The sequence below is a fragment of the Apteryx rowi genome, unplaced genomic scaffold, assembly GCF_003343035.1.
Source record: "Apteryx rowi isolate R43461 unplaced genomic scaffold, aptRow1 scaffold_190, whole genome shotgun sequence".
NCBI lineage: Eukaryota > Metazoa > Chordata > Aves > Apterygiformes > Apterygidae > Apteryx > Apteryx rowi.
The window spans coordinates 1408567-1427494 of NW_020448197.1; the positions used below are offsets into that span (position 1 = coordinate 1408567).

Consider the following 18928-nt stretch of genomic DNA (forward strand, 5'->3'; position numbering starts at 1 on the left):
GAGCCCCCCAGGGAGGGGCCGGGACCCCCAGAGAGGGGTCGCGGGGGGAGGTCTGGGGTCCTCGATGTGCCTCAGRCCCCCGCAGAGGGGAGGGGGAGGCCTGGGGCCCCAGAGAGGGGCTGGGGGATGGTTTGGGGGGCTGGGACCCCTGGGCATGGGGCTAGGCTGGAGGTTGGGGCTCTAAAGTGCCTGGGGGCTACAGCCTGGGACCCCCAGCATGGGACTAGGGGGGACWGTGGCCCCCTTAGAGAGGGGGATGCTGTTGTAGAGGGGAAGAGGGCTCCCCTGGGAAGGAACTTCCAGAGCAGGCTCAAGGTTTGGAGCGTGGATACCCCTCGAAGGAGGTGGAAAGGATGACGCATCGGGGCCTCCTTCCCCTCAGCATGGTGTCACATGGCATGGTGGGGAACCGAGGTCAAGGCCCCCTCGGAGCTAGGTCTGATGGATGGGGGGTGGGAGAAAGGCCCCCCTGGGGACTGTTTATGATTAAAACAGCTACACCCTTTTCTTAGGATAAATCCCTGGAGGCTGGAACAGATCCGGAGATGCTATAAGTGYCCAGGGAGGCACTCTTGGCATCCTGCTCAACAGCAGCACTTGGCTGGGGCACAAGCCATTTCCGCTCCAGCTGAAGCCAAAAGAGCAGAAAGTTCCCTCACCGAGGAGCCTGGGTAAGCAGAAGCTGCAAGGTGAGGTGGGCTAAATAYGAGCTGAACCGGGGCTGACAGTGGGGAATGCTCTTTGCATGAGGAGGCGCAACTCTGCTTCCCAGGGGAAGGACAGGCCAGGAGCCTGGAGATCTTCTGCCCTGGTGCTGCTGATGTTCTGTGCCAGGGAGYTTTTTATTGCTGGTCTACGCGTGGCAAAGGTAAATCTTTTTATTTTTTGCTTGTGCTGGCTTATCCGAAACATCAGCACTCCTCAGAAGGAACCTCCTACAAGRCTCCTTTACTCTGCTGGGTATGAAGCACTTTGGAGCCTTGTTGTGCTCACAGACCTTCTTTGATCTGAGGGTCTCAAAGCGCTTGGCAGAGGGTGGATAAATATTGTTATCCTGGCTTTGTTGCTGGAGAAACCAAGAATGGAGAGGTCAAGGGAAAAATTACTCGGCATCAGGAAGAGGTCCCTGGAGTCAGCGCTGGGTTGTTCCCACACAAGGCTCCACTGTCTGCTTTTACCATTAGAGCAGGACTTGCTGTTGAAAGGTGTTTGCTGCCACAGTTAAAGAAGGGGCAAGTGTCATGCCTGTCTGCCGCAAGGACTGGAGCTTTCCTCTGCCTTTTCAGATCCACTAGGCAAGCGGCCCCGGAAGCAGGAGGTGAAGCTGCCCTCTGAGCTAAGGGTTTGTGCAGGGAAAAACAGGCTGAGTATCTCTCCCTGAGAAGGCTGGGGCACGTTTACAGGATGGGAAGGAGGAGAGAACCCAGTGAGGTCTGCTGACTTTACCACCACTTCCTGTCCTCTTGTCTGCTACCATAGATGGTAACGTCTGCCTGCCGCAAGTGCCGCTCAGCAAAGTGAAAACCGGGGACGAGTCACCGTGGTGTTGCCTCAGAGCTCCTGAGTTGAGCCAGAGCTCTGGGCTCTGTCTGGGGTCCCTGACAGGGGGAGGCAGGAATGGGGGTTGAGCTGCTGGGAATTGCCAGAGGGATTGGGAACAGGCGAACGTGGCTCTACTGACATCTAGTGAGGTTGTCTCTACTAGGTTTGTGTTCCCTGCGTGCCGGGGAGGCATTAAAAACCCTCAGGCTTTTCTGGGCTCTGAAGACGAGCAGCAAGCTGATAGGAGTCCTGCGTCTTGTTGGTGAAGGCTGCAGCTCTCGTAACCCCCTTCCTCTCTGCACAACCCCTTGGCTCCTGGTCAGCCACCTTGGCAGATCACATGGAGCTGAGTAGCCTCTGAGACCTGAACTGTTGCCCTCATATTTTCCTGCCTAGTTCGGTTGAAGCTGATAGTGGAGGCAAGAGCAGTTCCTCTGCAGTCGCCTGTATGGTCTGCCTGACCTAATCAGAGGTGCTGTGCCTGATGGCCCCCTTGCTGTCCCAGGTGCTCTGTGTAAGGGGGCTCCTGCTTGTGACTGATGCATTTTTTGGCTTTCTTGCTCCATTTTCCACTGTGCCAACGTCCGTCTGCCTCTTGCAGCTGTCTCCGTCTCTGGCTGCATCATAATCAGACTCTTTTGGAGCTATCAGTTAACGTGATATGAAATAGAAGATACAGCTACCTCTTTTCTGCGCAATCCTACGCACAGCATCCTACGGATGGGTCCAGTCCCAACCTACTTCAGGAGAATATGTTCACTCTGGATGGGAACCCGGAGGGAAGTATAGGGTCCATAGTCTGTTCCCACATCGGCTGGTCATGTCAGGCCAGACCTGGCTGGTCGCAGCAATARAACACAAGCCAGGTTTTACCTAGGAGGCGGCTGCTTTGCTGATGCATAGGCTGGCAGTGATCCTGGTGGGTAGTGCAGATAGCAGCCATCCTCCCAGGCTGCTTTCCTGAAGAGGAAGTGAAACTGGGGAGAGGAACTAGAAATAACCAAAGAAGCGGGGAGAAGAAGAAAGCTTCCCAGCAGTGGAGCGCTGGGGATATCGCCAGGTAGTCCCAGCCTCTAGCTTGTTTGCTTCTGGGCGTGGGTCTGTTCAGCTGAACATTGTTCCTGGAGGAGCAAAGATCAATATCGTGGTAAGACTGAGTCACCGAAGCACTGCCTGTATGGGATCTGCTGTAAACCAGGTCAGCGCTCAGTAGAGGATCTGGGTGCCAGTAAACCAGCATGCAGCCGTCCCAGTGCCCTGTTTCCAGGAGAAAGCTTATGGCTTCCCCACGCTGCTGCCAGGCAGTTGGTGCCTTGTCTCCTTCTCCTCCAAGGGCTATGGGGGCATTTGCTCCTAACGCCAGGTGCCTGTCGCCCTGTGCAGCAGGACGGAGGCCTGGTTGTTTCCATCTGAGCCCTGCTCCTTAGCCCAGTCGCACTGTTTGCAATGATCGCCAGCAGTGAGCTCTTCCCCCTAGGAAGATCTAGCCCCAGGGTAGGTTTTAAAAAGTGCTTCCTTTTAGCCATGAAATGCATTGCATTTGTGGCCCTTAGGTGGCCCCCTTATGCTAGCTGTGAAGGAGAGCACTTGTTCCCTCTGCGTAGGGGTGCGATGGGGGCACTTCTCTGTGCTCCAGCCCGGGTCCTTGTGGTGCCTTGCAGCCTCGCAATCCTCCGCAGAGGCAAGCAGTCCTGGCAGGGGCAAAGACAGTCCTGTGCCTTAACCACGCTCCCTGAGCTGCCTTTGATTAAACCAAAGTCTGAGCCTTGACCTGCCCTCAGCAATTCATTTTCCAGCAAAGCAATTTATAGCTTCATTCCTGGGGAAAGTTTTTTTTTTTTCTTTTTTTTTTGTGGCAGGATATCTCATCTCAGTGCCGCATTAATTTCTGGCCATGTACGGAAACGCCGTGGCCACATACATTGCTGGAAGCAGTGGTTTTGTAAAACATTAACTCAAGCCCACCAAAGAAGGTCAGTAGCCTTCTGTCCCTGTTTGCAGATGAGGTGAGTGACCTCGGCTGCGTGACACAGCCAAGGTGACCCCTGGGGCTGGCTGAACCCAGGGATACCTCCGTTGGGTGGTCCCTTGGTCAGAACAGCTGGCTGCAGTTTAACTCTGCCTTCCCTGGCTGGTGGCAAGACGCAGGCCGCAGGCAGATCAGTGCGCCGAGGAGGTGGGTCTGCTCGCCACGACCCCCCGGCAGTGCCCGAGTGCCCCCTGCTCCTGCAGTCCTGCTTCTGCCCCAAACTTTTCCTGGCCGAGCTGGATCCGTTCCCTGACCCAGCRCCCGGAGAGTGTACCAGCACAGCGGGGCAGCTGCAGTCTTGGATGAACACCCCTTTCCGTGGGAGCCTCTGCTTGGTTCAGCTTGAAGCAACCATGAAACCAGACCCCAGCGGCTTCTGCCTGCTTCCTCGGGCAACTCGGGGCTCGTGGGTTCTTCCAGCCCAGGGGCCTCTTATCACAGGGGCTGAGGGAAAACCGTCCCCCACCAGCAGCTGTTTGAAAGTTTCATAAATCTCTCGCTGCGAGATAAGCACGTAGCTCTTTGCCCTTTTCTTGTGGATAAGGAGGGAGGTTAGTCCTTACCTTCTGCAAGGAAAGACTTTTCACACTTCCACTTATCCATCTTTGGGTAAACTGTGGCTGGTGTCACCTCAGAAACCGTCTTTTCAGATCTCTGATCAAGTCTGGTGCCCTTGCTCCAATCCCTCCAGTCTCTCTTGAAACATGGCCCTCAGGAGAGACACTGACTCCGTCTGGCCACCTYGTCCGGGAGGGTATCCGTGTGTTTGGCATTGCCACCCTTGGTGACAGATGATGCAGTTCCTGTTTGGCAGGTTTCCTCCTTGGGAACTTCCTTGGGAACATGCCGCCCTCCTTGGAGGCCCTGCCATGGCTGACATCTGCTTGGGCTTCGTGCCCTCCGAGCAGCGAGTGCCCCGCGGCTGGGCCGAAGGTCTCTGCTCGTCTCTGCCCATCGCCTCCCGGTCCCYSYCRCCTCTCCCTCCCCRCACGTGTCCAGCCCGACGGCACGGYGCTGGCTTGCCTCTGGGCTGCCCTGTGGCGTGGGCAGCGTCCTGAACTGCCCTGCCGAGAGCTGCGTGCTGCGAGAGCCAGCGCTGCGCACCAGTCCAGGCTCAGCCGTGCATGCTGGGTGCACTGGGAGCACTGGGCACCAGCACCCAGCAGGCTTCTCCAGGGCTTGAGTGAGCTTTGCAGCTGGACTAGAGGCCCTGGGAAGGGTATGGCGGTGCCCTAACATATGGTTCACTGGCTCTGTTAGATGCAGAGGCTGTTTGGGGGCTGTTTAAAAGGCTCTTTGGGTCAGACCTGCCCAGCCGCGGGTCGCTGCGGTGTAACGGACACCRATGGCCCTGAGCACCCGCAGGTGCCTGCGCTGACACAGGGTGTCTGAAAGCAGGAGCTGCTGCTGGAAAGGACCACAAGCAGCTCGAATCCCCAAAGCTCCCCTGGACGAACGCACAGGGCGAAGCAGCTCCTGTCCTGCAGGTCCCAGCTCATCCAGCGGGGAGGGGGTGTCCGCGGCAGCCTGCCCTCCCTGCCGACCGGCAAGGCCGATGGGTGACCCTGCCCTGGGTGGCACCGGGCTCTTGCAGCCAGCCCCGCTGTCTGTGCCATTGCCATCGAAAGGGTTGTTCCCTTGTGGGAAAAAAAGGGACAAGACAACCTGGTTCCCTGAGCAAAACAGAAACCCTCTGCTCCCTTCCAGCACAGGCAGCACTGCCCTCCGGTTCAGGGAAGGCTCCCTCGGCCCCTCGCAGCCAGCCCAGGAGCCAGGTGGGAAACCCACTGCCCCAGCTGGCCTGGGAGCCTGTTAAAGCCCCTCAGCTGGGGATCGGGCCGATTCCCTGCACCCACATATGGTTTGGGTACAGCACAGCCCCAGCCCATATGCCATTAGTGGCATTGGCTCAGCAGGTGCGGAGCACACAGCTGACACCAGCATTTTCCATGTTCTGACTTTGATTTCCCAGGGCCAGCTCTGTCCATCTGTCAGCTCCGACGTGTGGTTCACCTGCCCGGCACAGAGGACACAGCAGCGACGTAACTCCAGCTCTGGAGGGAGGCACTCGCCGGCTGTTCAACTGCATTTGTTTCGTTGTGAAGGTTAGTATAGATGAAGCTGCAGCACAACTGCTGCTCGAGGCCAGCTGTCTGCACAGCAGCATCACTCCACACAGCACAGGCCAGGCAAGTTTCCCGTGCCAGGGAGCCTTTCCTCACGCCCCAGACACCCTTTCCCTCCTTGCTTGGCGTGAAAGCCCTCTGTAATCACAACTGGAAGACATGGTCTTCGCTTAGAGGCTGGAGTTTTGCCCAGGGCTCAGTGGTGTTAACTCCTACGGTCATTTTTTCCCTTATCCTATTTTCTTAAAAGCCTCAGATAGAGGTGCGTTCAGTTAGGAATTTCTGGGCCCAGTTTCAAGCTCAGTGTGCTTTTAGCCTCTTGAGCTTACTGCAGAAAGCCTGAACACAGGCCCTTCATGAGCCCCACARAGCCTGAAAACAGGAGGCAACGAATAAAATGAGAACCCGACTTCTGTTGAAACTCTTTGCAAAAGAAAAGTCAGCAGCAATTTTTCATAAAACCAGACTGCAGGGATGAGCAGGATGACTGCTCACAAACCTGGCCAGGAACAGGGTCAGGGTCAGTACATTTGCCATGATCTTGAGCTCTGTGCACAGCTGGAGCTGAAGCACTGTCCTCCTCCTCTTGCTGAGAGGGCATGTGTCCACCCCACCTGCCCTGCTGCAGGTCCCCAATTTGGCCTGTCCATGTTGGGGCTGATCCCGGCACCTCGGTCCCTCCACAAGCCCCATTCTGGCCCTGGGAGAGCAGGTGGCACCAGGGCCACAGCTAATGCTGGCTCTTGCCCCGAAGCCGGCTCCCGGCCTCCCCAAGCCCATGCCACCCTAGTGCTGCAGGAACAGTCCCCCTTCCTCCTTCCCGCTCCCCAGACATTGTGGCCAAGCAGGGCCTACGTAAGCATTCCCAGCTAAGGCTTAATCCCTCTTGCTATTTTTAACCCCCCTGCCTCATTCCAGTCCTTTTTTTCCTCCACATTTGGGTGCGTGAGCTGTTCACCCCTCAATGCAAAGGGGCTGCTCTTGCCTCAAGCACAGACTCCACTAATTTCTTGTTGGTGTCAGAAATGTGCAGGAGGCTTTACAAAAGGAGACAGCCCGGATGGTGGCTGTGGGGATGGAGCAGCAGAGAGCAGAGCCATCGTGCTCCCCTYGCTCTGCAGGTATTTGCCCCAAACTGCGCCGGTGGCTGCTTTGTCTCCGCTGCATCGTGCCCACGCCCCAGGCAGCATTTCCCCTATCCGTTACACTTGCTGCTGCTGCAGGATTGCATTGCGCTCTCAGAGCAGGGAGGGCAAAGCTCTCACCACTTCTGCTTTAGAGAGGGGAACGCGAGAGCGAGGTATAAATATCCACAGCCTTGATGAGAGCCGTTGCAAAGATTAGCGCTTGCACAGCAGTCCTCCAAGGGAGAAAGTGTTGAGTGTCACACGCAGCCTGCATTCCCTTTCTCTCTGCTCCCCAGCTGCCTCTCCTGTTTCCAGTCCTGGGCTCACTCTCTGCTGCCAGCGCTTTCATTTCATTCCTCCCTCCACCCCCTTCCCTCTTGAAAGGGAGAAAATAATAGACCCTTTGTTGGGTTGCTGCGGTGTAGGCACCGAGCAAGGAGCCGCACAGGGCGAGGGGCTGCTGGCCACGGCTGCCTGCCTGGATTATGGCATTCCAGCACCTTCAGCTTGTGGGAAGCCAGGCCCACGTGTGTGGAAGGACCCTGGCTCCGGCTTGCTGACATCCACAAAAAAGCAGCCAAACAAAGAAATTCCCCACACCAGCTTTGCTGACTTTATGTAAATTAATATTAATAGGTCCTCGAGTTTGGTTTCTGTACAGACATATACAAATAAGAAACAGCTTCGTATTTACATTAAGTTAATCAATTAGGCTCTATAAAAACAACAAAAGAACAGCTTTCTAAATTAGCGTCTTCTGTACAGACAGCAGAGGTTAGCTCACGTCCTTGGCGCGTTCACATTGACAGTGTAATGTACACTAACCTTTATCCCCTGTCCCACAGGTGAGCCACGAGGCAGCGCTGCTCAGACCGGCCCCACGCAGTCCAGGCAGACAGGCAGCAGGCACAAGTGTCATGAGCAAAAGGACCCGAAGTCTGGGCTTTTCTGCTCTCCGGGGCCTGGCAGGGAGTAGTGTTTCTCTCTCTCTCGTGAGGCACACTAGTACCACAGGGTCAATTTGTGTAATGTACACTACCAGCGCTCTGTGGATCCCATGGAAGGCACAAGACCAGCACAGATCTCGTGTTCGAGGCGATGGTGGATGCTCTGCGCAGCTCCTCCAGGGCACTCCGCGGAGGTGCGTGCCTACGGCAGCACGAGGCTGCTCCAGCCCCTGGCCGAGTCCTTCGAAGAGCCCCAGGTGTAAATGGAGGGACCCAGCCCAGGGTCACACGATACTGGCAAGTTCTGTGTTGTCTGACTCGGAGCTGCTGTTGCTCTCCTCCCTAGGGGCAAAGGGTTGAGGAGGAAGCATGAAGCTGGCCCTTCCTCCCTGCGGGCTCCCTGGCCAAGAGGGGACTTCTGTCTTCGAGCCTCAGAAGGGCTCGAGAGGGATGTCCCCGCCTTGCTCAGTCCTTGCACGAGTTCCCTTTGGCAACACTCAAGGCAGGTTCTGCGCTGACATCTCATGTCTTACACCACTACTTCTGAAATCAGGATTGGGAAAGCCAGCCCCTCCCTCTGCCCGTCACCTACAGGTCCCAGCAAATTCCTGCACAAGCTGTGCCCCAACCAGTCCGGGCCTGATCCTGCCACCACACACCCTGCTGACGCACCGCACTTGCCAACTCCATGGCACAGGCTGGGACACGGAGCAATGCTCACCTTAAGTCCTGCAGGGCCTTCTTGTTTTTCCTCCGCTTCTCCTCGTCGATGGGGTACAGTTTGAACAGGAGCAGGCCCAGCAGGATCAGCCCCACAGGCACAGCCGACACGAGCATCTTCAGGGTGAAATTCACCTCGATGGGCTGGGAGCAGCCCCGGGTCTGGTACCCTGCAAAGCTACAGACAGAGAAGGGCCTTCAAGCAAGGACAACACAAACCAGCACCTCCTCTCCCACACTGGCTCACAGGATCTTTCCCAGGGAAGGTGCAATCGCTGTAGGACAGCCTGGCTTTGGCTCCAAGCTGCTCTCAGCCACAGCCCAGCATCAAGGTTTCTAACCAAAAGCTGCAAAGCAGCAAGATCTGGTACCTCAGTGGTGCACATGCTCTGAACATGAGGGGAAGGCAGCTCGCATGGTTTAAGGACAGGCAAGTTTGTACAAGGCAATGTTTTCCCCTTGGGAAAAGGTTTGTGGATTTAGACGCCCCTGCCTCCCTTCCAGACTTTGGAAAGCAGAGACTCCTGGATGTGGAGGCATAAGACTGACTTTTCTCCTTGGGCCCCATTCCTGCAAGAACTCACTCTAAACTGAGCGTGGAGATGCCCAGGGAGACCCCAGAGGTGAACTTGGTGAAGAAGACATAGAAGGAAAAGAAGATGGCTTCATGGCCACGGGAGTCAGGGTGCTGCAGCTTGAAGTCGTCTATGACATCTGGAAGCATGGACCTGCATGGAGAGCAGGAAGGTGAACACATGGACCAAGCTGATGAGGCAGCATCTCCTCCTGCCTCTCCTAGGAGGATTTCCCACCCAGATGCCCATCTTGGGCTGAAATATTGCAAAAAGACCTTACAAGGACTTAAAACCTCCAGACTGAGCCAAGAGGTGTGAGCAGCACGGGGACCTCGCACTCACCAGGGCAGGAGGAAGGCAGCTGCGACGCTGATCCCAGCTGCAATGGCCACAACATAGGTAACGATGAGGTTACTGTCCAGGACAACCACCGTGATGAGGAAGGGGATGGCAGACTGGACAGGGGACAGAAACCAGGGTTGGCCTCAGCAGTGCCTGACCCAGACACCCCTGGCCTTTCCCCACCTCCCTCCCACGCTTGCCAGCCCTCAGGAAGGGCTGCTCTCCAGCCACGGGGACAGCCGGGGAAGCAGTGGTGCAGGCTTCCTCCTGGAGCCCCCCAGCAGCCATTTCCAGGACGAGAGGACACCGTTTCCTCTGCAGCCACATTTGCAATAGCACAAAAGGCAGGAAGGAGGACACATGCCAAATCAGCCCCTGCCCAGCTCTGGTCCCTCTCCGGGGGATGTAGTTCTGCTTGCCTTGCGCAGAAAACCATCCTGCCATGCACCTCTGCGCCCAAGGGGATCCAACTCACCGAGATGCCCACRTAGACAGCAGTCTTCTTCCCAAAGCGGGTGAGGAACCACTGCCAGAGGGGAATGGTCAAGGTGGCGGAGAGCTATGAGGAAGGAAGGGGGTCGTGGCATTACTAACTAGCCAGCATCTTCTCTGGGGCCAAATCTTTTCCCAGCAAGGAGCCCGGACACGGCCTCCCCCCTGCCCTGTGACATCCTTCCCAGCGCCTCTGATTTCCACGTGCTCACGGGGCTGACACACATCCATGCTGCCTACACCAGCCTGCCTGTCCTCACCCCATCCCTCACCTGCCTCYGCTGCCAGGGAAGAGAGCTTGCCATTGGAGCAGATCTGTGGGGCCACCTCCTCCCCAGGTGCCAAGCACACGGTGTCTCTGTCCTCAGGGCACCCAGCTGGTGCCAGCACACCTGCACCCACCCCGGGGGCTGGGCAGGGGGAGGATCTTTGTCTCCGATTCTCAGTGCCAGGAAAGGGCCTGATGTTGGCACAGTCGCAGTGAGAGCCAGAGTCTGCTGGGGGCTGCTGCAGCTCCCTCCCAGGGTGCTCCAGCACCTGGTGGAGGGATGGAGCCCATCCAGCCCGGGGGACAGTCCCCTCTGGCTGTCAGGCCATGGGGCAAAGCCGCAACAGAAGAGACTGCTGCCTTGGGCTGTAAGCAGGGAGCAAACACCCTGGCTCAGGCCTTGGGAGCCTGCGGGCATGAGGACAGGGGGGCTGCCTTGCCCCAGGGCTCTGTCCTGCTCACGCTTCTCCACCCCAWCAGGCAGGGTGGAAAGGGCTCCCAGGGAGCTGCTTTGCTCCATCCTCCTGGCAATAAACCCTGGAATCTTTTTCTCATGGGGGAAGGGAGATAAGTGGCAGGATTTGGACAAAAGGCCCCCACAGCTCCTGTTCTCCCCCCTTCCTTGGCYGCCTTCATGGGAACAAAAGCCTTGCTGTTCTCACCAGCCGGCCAGGCCTTCGCAGAAGGTTCAGTAGCTCCTTCCCCCTCCCTGACTCCTGGGGCATCCTTGGTCACTGTCCCCGCAGCAGACAGTCACAGCCCCACCGCCTCCCTCCCCTCAAGCACCCATCCTGTGCTGACTCCTGGGGCAGACCCACGGGAGTCCCAGGCTCCTGCATCTCGCTGCGGTGCGATCCCAGCCCCGAGGGGTCGCAGGAGCCCGTATGCAGCCCGTACGTACCATGATGGCCAGGAGGATGTTCTGGAACTCGTTGCGGAAGCCCAGGGTGTAGGTGCAGAACAGGGCAAAGTTGCCCTCCAGCAGCTGAGGAAGAGGCAGACAGCAGGTTAGTGGGGGGAGATGGACATCCCACCCGCCGCAGAGGGATGCGCGCACTCCTCCTTGCAAGGCTGCACCCAAAGCGCAAGCAGGGGAGGAAAGCAGTCATTCACCAACTCATCTGAGGGCACGAGGCCACATTTTCCCTCTCTGCCGGCTGCTCCAGCYCCTTCAGCCTGGCACCTCACATGCTCCCGGCTTGCCAGGATCCCTGTCTGGACCCCAGGCTGCTCATACCCCAGCAATCATCGAGCTGCACCGCTGTCTTCCCTCTCCCCCATCCTCCAAGCCCAGCTGTGTCCTTACCATGAAGGCCAGTGAGGTGAAGAGGAAGCCRGCAATCAGCTTGATGTAGGCACCATGGTTCATCACCAGCTTCAGCCCCCGGAAGAAGGAGACAGGCTCGTCYGACTGGAGCTCGGAGGCCTCTGGGAAGCAGAGCAGAATCAGATGATCATTAGAGCCACAGAAACACCAGCCTGGGGCGCAGCACCGCTTGGCCAGCTCCAGAGCACCCACCCCAAGRGAGTCAGGGCAATGCCTGTGAGGACCTCCTGACCTGGTCCAGGGGTCCCTCAGCCCCATGCAGAGGGGGAAGAGAAGGTCTGGGTGATTTGCCTGGCATGAGCAGAGCTGGCCACAAAGCAGAGGGAGGGAAGGACAGACTGCTAGACTTTGGACATCACCCTATGTCCCAGGGTGTCCAGGCTGGCACTAGAGACCTTGGCAAGCCAAGCCTATGCTAGATAACTTTTATCTCTAAGAGACTGATCAAGCAGATAAGTCCTTGGGGCTGAAATTTGCTGTAACACACCTGAAGATGCTCCAGTCATGTCCTTCCCACAACACTGTCCTTCTGCAAAGCTTTGCCCAGGTCCCTGTGCCCAGGCCTCAGCTCTACCTGCCCCTMTCCTTTGGGGTTTCACCCATGGAATGAGAGCGAGTTCACCATGCCTGGTTAGGGCAGATGTGGCAAACAAAGCAGTCCTGGCTGGAGGTTGACCAAAGCCTTCCTTGCCCTGCATGCTGCTCCCCAAGGAGCAGGGAGGGCTCAGATGGGCTCATAAGGATGCCCCAGCATGTGCCACAGCACTTCCAGGAGCCCAGAGTATTTCTGCACATCACTACAGTAGCCTGTGACAACTCAGTCCAGAGACAGATGCAACTGTAAAGCAGCCCCAGAGCCTCCTCTCCACCCGAGGGGCCAAGGACACCCATTCTCCAAAACAGATCCCCGTGTTTGTCCTTCCTGCTCTTTACAGACAAGTGAGCATCACCTGGCGAAGGACCTGCTCACCAGAAGACACAGTCACCCCCATGGCAGACCCAGCCCTCTGTCTTCATGCCCCTGCTGAGCAGCACTTTGCAGAGCCTGTGGCCCAACTCACCTCTCTTCTCCCGCACACCCACCGACAGGATCACGGCGCAGAGGATGTAGAGGCCCCCAATGACCCCCGCTGCGATCATGTAGGCATTTTTCTGTGCGAGAGAGATGGGGAGCAGTGAGGGAGGCTGCTCCTCCCAGGAGCCAGCCCTGCTACGGGGGCAAGCAGCCACAGCAAGGAGGACATAGCAGGGAGTGCCAGCGGGTCCCCTTGCCTTACCGTGTCTGTGAGCGAGCCAGTGTCGTGGGTCATGTTCACCTCCTCCATGGCCACCGAGGAGTTGGTCTCACCAATGAAGACAGGGCTCTGGATGCAGGGAGTATCCACCTTGCCCACGATCTGGCCCTGGATGGCAGTGCCCAGCACAGTGCCCAGCACTTCCACTGTCATACCTGGGTGGAGAAGCCAGCAGGACTGAGCACGGCCCTCCGAGAGCCAGGAAAGCAAGCACGAAATCCCGCTCTGCAGCAGAGCCTCCCTGACTACCCTCCAGCTGCAGTTTGTTGCCCTTCACCAGCAGAGATGAGCCGATGCAGCTCTCCTACAGCTCCCTCCAGACCCCAGTGAAATCCTGTGTGGTGAAGGAGAACATTCACTGGGGAAACTGAGGCAGGGAGCAATGCCAAGACTTTGTCTTGGTGCTCACCCTGCTATATGACAGGGCAGGAGAAAAGACTCAGGAGCTCACATCCCTGGGTACCTGCTCCAGGCACTTGGCCGTAACAGAGACCAAATCCCATCAGCCCATTTCCCACCAGGCTGGACAGGGGTTCAGCTGGAGGAGCCATGGGAGAGGAACAGGAAGAGCTGGAGGCTGTGATTGAAGACCTGAACRGTCCATGACACACTGTCCTTGGGCTGGGATGTGATCAAACGAGTCCTGGCAGTGCAGCTGGAGGCTCTCAGCCCAGCAAGAGCCACAGCGAAGACTCAGAGTGCCTCAAGCCCAGGGCCAAGCACCAGCCGCCCCGCAGAGCTGGGGAGGAAGGAGGGAAAGGCAGGGAAAGGCTCTTACGGTAGGCAGTGGCCGAGTCCCGCTCGCTCTGCTCCCTGCTGATGAACATGGTCAGCGCGGAGTAAGGCACGTGGAAGCACTGCAATGGCACGAAGAGGAAAATCAGCCCAGGGACAGCGTGACAGGCTGCAGCACCGGGGGTAGAGGGGAGCCTGCCCCTCCGCATGGMGCAGCGGGGCCGAGGCAGGGAGATGCCCTCTCCATCCCTCGGCCACCGGCCCCAGGACACGCAGAGCCCAGCTCACCGTCACCAGGGTCTGGAACATGCAGTAGAAGATGAGGTACCACAGCACTTGGCCTCTGGAGATGTCCGGCACGAACCATACCAGGAAGTAGGAGATGACGGCAAACGGGGTGGAGAAGATGATCCTTTGGGAGGACACAGCATTAGCCTCGYGGGCGAGGAGCACCCCGGGTGACCCGCCGGGCTCAGCTCTGCCCGCAGCATCTGCGCTCACAGCTGCCGCAGGCTTGGGCACCTGATTTTGGGGTCTCCTCTGAGCTGCCCTGGCCGCCTCACCCTGCTCCAACCCCTGGACAAGAGGCAGTTGCCACTGAGGATATTCAGACCCAGCCAAAGGCAGCAGCTCAGGTCAGCCAGGACGAGCTGACTCAGACTTCCAGGGAAAGGGCGTAATCTGTGAGAACAGGCCTCCCTGCTTCGACGGGAGGGAGCGATCCGCTCCCCCTTCAGCTTCCGCCCCCGGCCCCTACTTCTGCTCCGGGCAGCAGCACTGTGTGTTCAGCAGGATGCAATCGCCTCCCTCCTCCCGCCAAGGGCTGGGGAGCTGCCAGGTGGCACAACCCTCCTCCCGCCGCCCYGGGGCCGAGCAGCCTCTAATCCCGCGCGCCAGCTCGGCTCTGCTGCCAGGGCCCCGGTCCCAGAGCTGCAGCCACCTCCTCCTTCCTGGCAGGGAAGGGGCAAATTGCCAGCCAGCAGTGAGCTGGCTCCTTCCTCCGCTCTTGCACCAGAGCTGTGGACGCAGCGACGAGGGATGCAAAGTGCCACGGAGGATCGGAGGAGATGGCTCACGCGCCGGGGCTTGGCGGTGGTCCCGGCAGGACAGGCCAGMGAGGGCGAGCGCAGCAGGAAGCTGCCCGGAGCATCTCTAGGCTCCAGCCAGCGCAGCGACCGCCCTCATCCTGCTGCAGGTTGGAGCGGGGGGCGGCTCTGCCCCTGCATCCAGCACTGCCGGAGACACGGCAGCCTAAGGAGACTGCGCACACTTGGGTTCTGCTCCCGGATGTGGAGGGACGGGGAAGTGCCTGTCATTCGGGAGGGCACCGGAGGAAATCCTCCTTCTGAAGGGAAGTGAACCAGGCTGGGTCGAGATCAGCTTAGGAGACCGATTTTGCTTGGCTTCTCAGTTATTGTGCCCTACAAACTCCCGGACAGAGGCTGCATCCTGGAATTAAGCTGATAAAACCGGACACAGGACAGAGTCTCCCGAGGGTCAGGACTTTCCCTCCTCCACCCTGCAACGAGGGTACAACAAGATCTTTCCTTCCATGCTGACRTTACAAGACTCGAAGTTTAAATTTAAAGCGGGGAGGGTGCGAGAAACCAAATCTCCGCGGACGGAGCAGGGAGAGGCGCTGCACAGCCCCCAGCACATGCACATTTTTCCGTGCGCACGTCACTCCGGCGAGGGGGAGGGAAGGGGCAAGCCAGCTCGCAGCCACTCCTCTCGCGCCGCTTATCGCCGCACGCATACGTGGAGCCAAGGGAAACTTTGAATGAGTCACCACAGCCCCGGMGGGAACCACGTCACGCTGGCCACGGGCGCCAGCTCGCACACGTTGTGCCGGGAAGGATGCGAGAGCCCCCCCATATCCCCAGGGACGCTGAGCCCCGGGCCGGGCTGCCCGGTACCTCCCGGCAGCCAAGTGACTGCGAGTTACCCCTGACCCGGCCGCGGTGATTAAGGAGCTCGGAGGCGGCTGGCCGTGACGCGCTCGCCCGCTTATTGGCCGCGGCGCGATGGTGTGTTCCTTTGTGCGGCTTGCACACCCCCTTCCCAGCTCCGCGCTTAACCGTTTCCGCGCGGCCGCTGCCCTGGAGGAAGGTCAAAACCTGGGCTCTAAGTCGCCAACACCTCAAGGAAAGCTTTGCTCACCAGGGAAGCCTGGGGTGGCCGAGAGACCGGGGACTGCTCGGGGCTGGGGATGGAGCAGCGTCCCCAGGGCCAGGGGAGAGGGACGCAGCCAACACGCGAGCTGCCGGAGCGAAACGGGCCAAAAAGCGCTTGAAAAGAACTCGCTCAGTGGAAGGGGAGAGGCGACGGCTCCCGGGGAAGGTTTGCTCGCCCTTTCGAGGGGCTGCGCGGCCCGAGGGAAACGTCGGGCAATAACCCCTCCGCAGAGCCTCGCGCGCCAGGGGCTTGCGCGGGGTCACCTCACGGGTGCCGAGGGTTCGGCGCCAGGCGGCACAGGACATGCAGTGGCCTCCGAGGACACCCCGGAGCACGAGCAGCTCCTGGCTTCGCAAGCAGGGAAACCAAGGCAGCGGTGAGCGGCTCCGCGGCTGCACCGGCCTCGCTCGCCGCGGGCTGCGTCTCCCAGCACAGCCGGCCCCCCCGCAGCTCCCGGACCCCGAGTTCGGGGGGCTCTAACTCAGCTCAGCCAGGGCAGCTCGACTCAACCCAAACTGAACTCAGCCAACTGCCCTTGAGCCACAAATAACAGCCCCGAGCTAGCTCGCAGCCTGCTGCCCTGGCACGGCTGGGAGGCCCAGCACRAGTCGACAGCTCTGGCTAATTTTAACAATGCAAGAACCGTTTGGAGGAATGCAGCAGCTCCATCCCCACCCCCTGCCTYGCGGACGCGAGATTACAGGCGGCAGAGCTGCGGCAGCGCTGGGCACGCACAGCTATCCTGCACAGCCCTGCCTCTAATCTCCGGACCCCAGACCCCACCACGTGGGCAGCTGGGAGAGGAGCTATTTCAGGCCATGCATGGAGCCTGGCTTAAACAGCAGGCAACTGCCATGCTGCCCAGAGCTATTCCAGGAAGGCCCGGAAGCGGAGGGTATAATCTGCGGGGGAAGGACTGCATCCCTCTAATCCTCTCCCCCCTGTGCCTACCCCTTTGCTGCGTTGTATTTCAGCAATCCTGCAGGCGCCTGGGACACAGGTTATTTTGGTGCGGGACATTCAGGCATTAGCACCCCGCAGTCCTGCTCCCGCTGCGCTGGGGGCAGGCGGCACCGCGTTGCTCTGCGTCCTGCACAGGGGCAGGCGCCTATGGACAACAGCGTTGCCCCGAGTCTGCGCTGGGTGCGGGCACGAGCCCTTCAGGGCTTCCCAAGCCCCAGTCCCGCTGGCACCCTCCGCTCAGCGCCCTGCTCGCAAGGGTGGCGACAGCACCCATGTAGAGGCACCCACAGCCGTGGCAGCTACTTGCCCTGCCAGATAGGCGTCCTCGTGACAGTCGGGCAGCACGCGACCCAGCAGCCCGTCACCGCGGACAGGCTGCGCGCGCCCCTGGCCGGCTGTCCTCCCCGCGGCCACGGTGCCGCCTGCTCTGCTGGCAACGGTGGCCAAGGATGGGGCTCGCTGCCGGCTGTGGGAGCAGAGCCCTGCGGCAGCGGGCAAACGGGCAGTCCTTGGGTCAGTTCTCGGGGAGGCTGGAGCCGCTCCAGGTTTAGCAATCCGGAGGAAAGCCTGGCCCAGCTGGCACAGGGGCAGCTCGGGGCTGGTTAGAGCAACAGGCACCAACCCAACCCCAGCTGCTTGCAGCTCCTTGGGCATTTTGGAGTACTTGTCACCACACTGGGAATGCTACTGGGCAAGATGCAGCGTGAGGCTGTCCTGCCCTGCAAGCCTCATGCCAGGGACGCCCACAACCTATTGCTGGCCTGGAATTGCTGACACACATCAAGAAGGAACCCTGGGGTGCTGCACAGAGCCGCGCAGTGTCTCTTACCATGGCATCAGGCGGCCAAAGCGGGTCCACGGGGTTTTACTGATGAAGAAGCCCACCATGGGGTCCGTGATGGCATCCCAGGCTCGCCCCACAAACAGGATGATGGAGGCATAGAAAGGGTCCAGCTGCAAGAGGGAGAACTCGCATTAGGGTAGGTGAAACTACCCCAAGCCCTCAGCTGTCCTTGCTGAACACCCAGACCTTCACAACCATATTGTGACCACAACTTCATCACCRTTTGGGAGCAGGGGACAGGTCCCTCCAACAGCACCTGGAGCACATGGACCCAATCCCTCCCCAGGGTTGCCTCCTGCCCCACAGTGCTTTTTTCATGGGAAACTCCTACGGTCTGAGAGCAAGTTTACCCAAAACACCCCACGCAGCCAGCGCGAAGGTGCCCCGCTGGCCCTTCACCCTGCAGCTCCTTCCCCTCCTCTCACCTGAGCCAGCAGCTGCCTGCAGCAGACAGCGGCTGCTCGCACTGACCCCGTGAGCGCTGTCGGGGTTTGTGGGACRGATCCTGTCATCCTGGGGGATGGACAGTACGATCCCATTTTATAGCCTAGAGAAACTGAGGCACCCAGCGACCACGTGACTTTGCACAAGGCCACACAGCGAAAGCAGCAGGGCTGGGAACAGCGGCTGGAATTTGGCTGATAAAAGCCCACAAACCTCAGATCAAAGCCACGTGGAGATGTGACTCCAGTGTGACAGATTCCTCTTTATTTCCCCGAGGGAAAGCTATCGATGAGGAACCGACTCTGGTGGAAGACTTGCAGCTCATGGATTCAGACACGGGGCCGCCGAGGGCTCGCCGCTCCCGCTCGGCCCGCAGCGCTGCTCTCAGCCCTGGGCGCGCCGTGCCGGAGGGTGCGGTGGGGCAAACTTTACACGTTCCAGTTTGCCAAGCAAACACCGCACCTGCGTGCTTTTGTCGCCCCAGAGCCCTGCTGGGTGACTCCTGGCACCCAGTGCCCCAGCCCAGCCCCGCAGCCCTCCCGGGTGCCCTGGGGGACCCGCTGCTCCCCGAACCCCGCTGCGGGCAGCGCCTCTCCAGCGGGTCCCYCGGTTGCTTTAGGTTTTAAGGCTTGCCGTGTATAACGCGGGCAGCCAGCACCCAAACCCTCCCGGCCCAGCACCTCGGCCGCAGAAGAGCCCTTCGCGCCAAGGAGGTGGCAAGGGCAGCGAGCGGAGGCGCACGGCACCGCGGCTGGCGGCGCTGCCAAGTCCCCCGCGCCCCGGCGCCCTGCCAGCGGCAGAGTTACCTGAGCCACGTCCAGCAGGTAGATCTGGAGGAAGAAGCCGAGCGCGCAGCCCGTGGTCTGGTACGGGGCCCCGCCGACGGCGTAGCAGAGCTTGCTGCACACCGACAGCTTCTCCCGGCTCTCCTGCTGCAGCGAGGCACCGCGTCAGCCGCCGCCGCCGGCCCCCTCCCC

The 18928-nt window shown here is 59.5% G+C and overlaps 1 protein-coding gene across 3 annotated transcripts; it reads right to left on the bottom strand.

The window, feature by feature from the left end:
* Positions 1-7422: 7422 nt before the first annotated feature.
* Positions 7423-18877, bottom strand: MFSD2A (major facilitator superfamily domain containing 2A). Of its 3 annotated transcripts, none has more exons than XM_026062612.1 (13): positions 18758-18877; positions 17493-17617; positions 13814-13937; positions 13569-13647; positions 12773-12945; positions 12557-12647; positions 11475-11596; positions 11070-11153; positions 9884-9967; positions 9409-9521; positions 9076-9219; positions 8493-8669; positions 7423-8113 (listed from the first exon to the last, which is right to left on the bottom strand). In XM_026062612.1, exons 2-13 carry the CDS (start codon positions 17549-17551, stop codon positions 8056-8058), a joined length of 1308 nt encoding a protein of 435 aa, XP_025918397.1. In that variant the 5' UTR covers positions 17552-17617; positions 18758-18877; the 3' UTR covers positions 7423-8055. The 3 variants fall into 3 exon arrangements, with proteins under 3 accessions (XP_025918397.1, XP_025918394.1, XP_025918396.1); XM_026062609.1 differs by lacking the exon at positions 18758-18877 and adding an exon at positions 17933-18163; XM_026062611.1 differs by lacking the exons at positions 17493-17617; positions 18758-18877 and adding an exon at positions 14048-15070.
* Between the last annotated feature and the right edge of the window lie 51 nt (positions 18878-18928).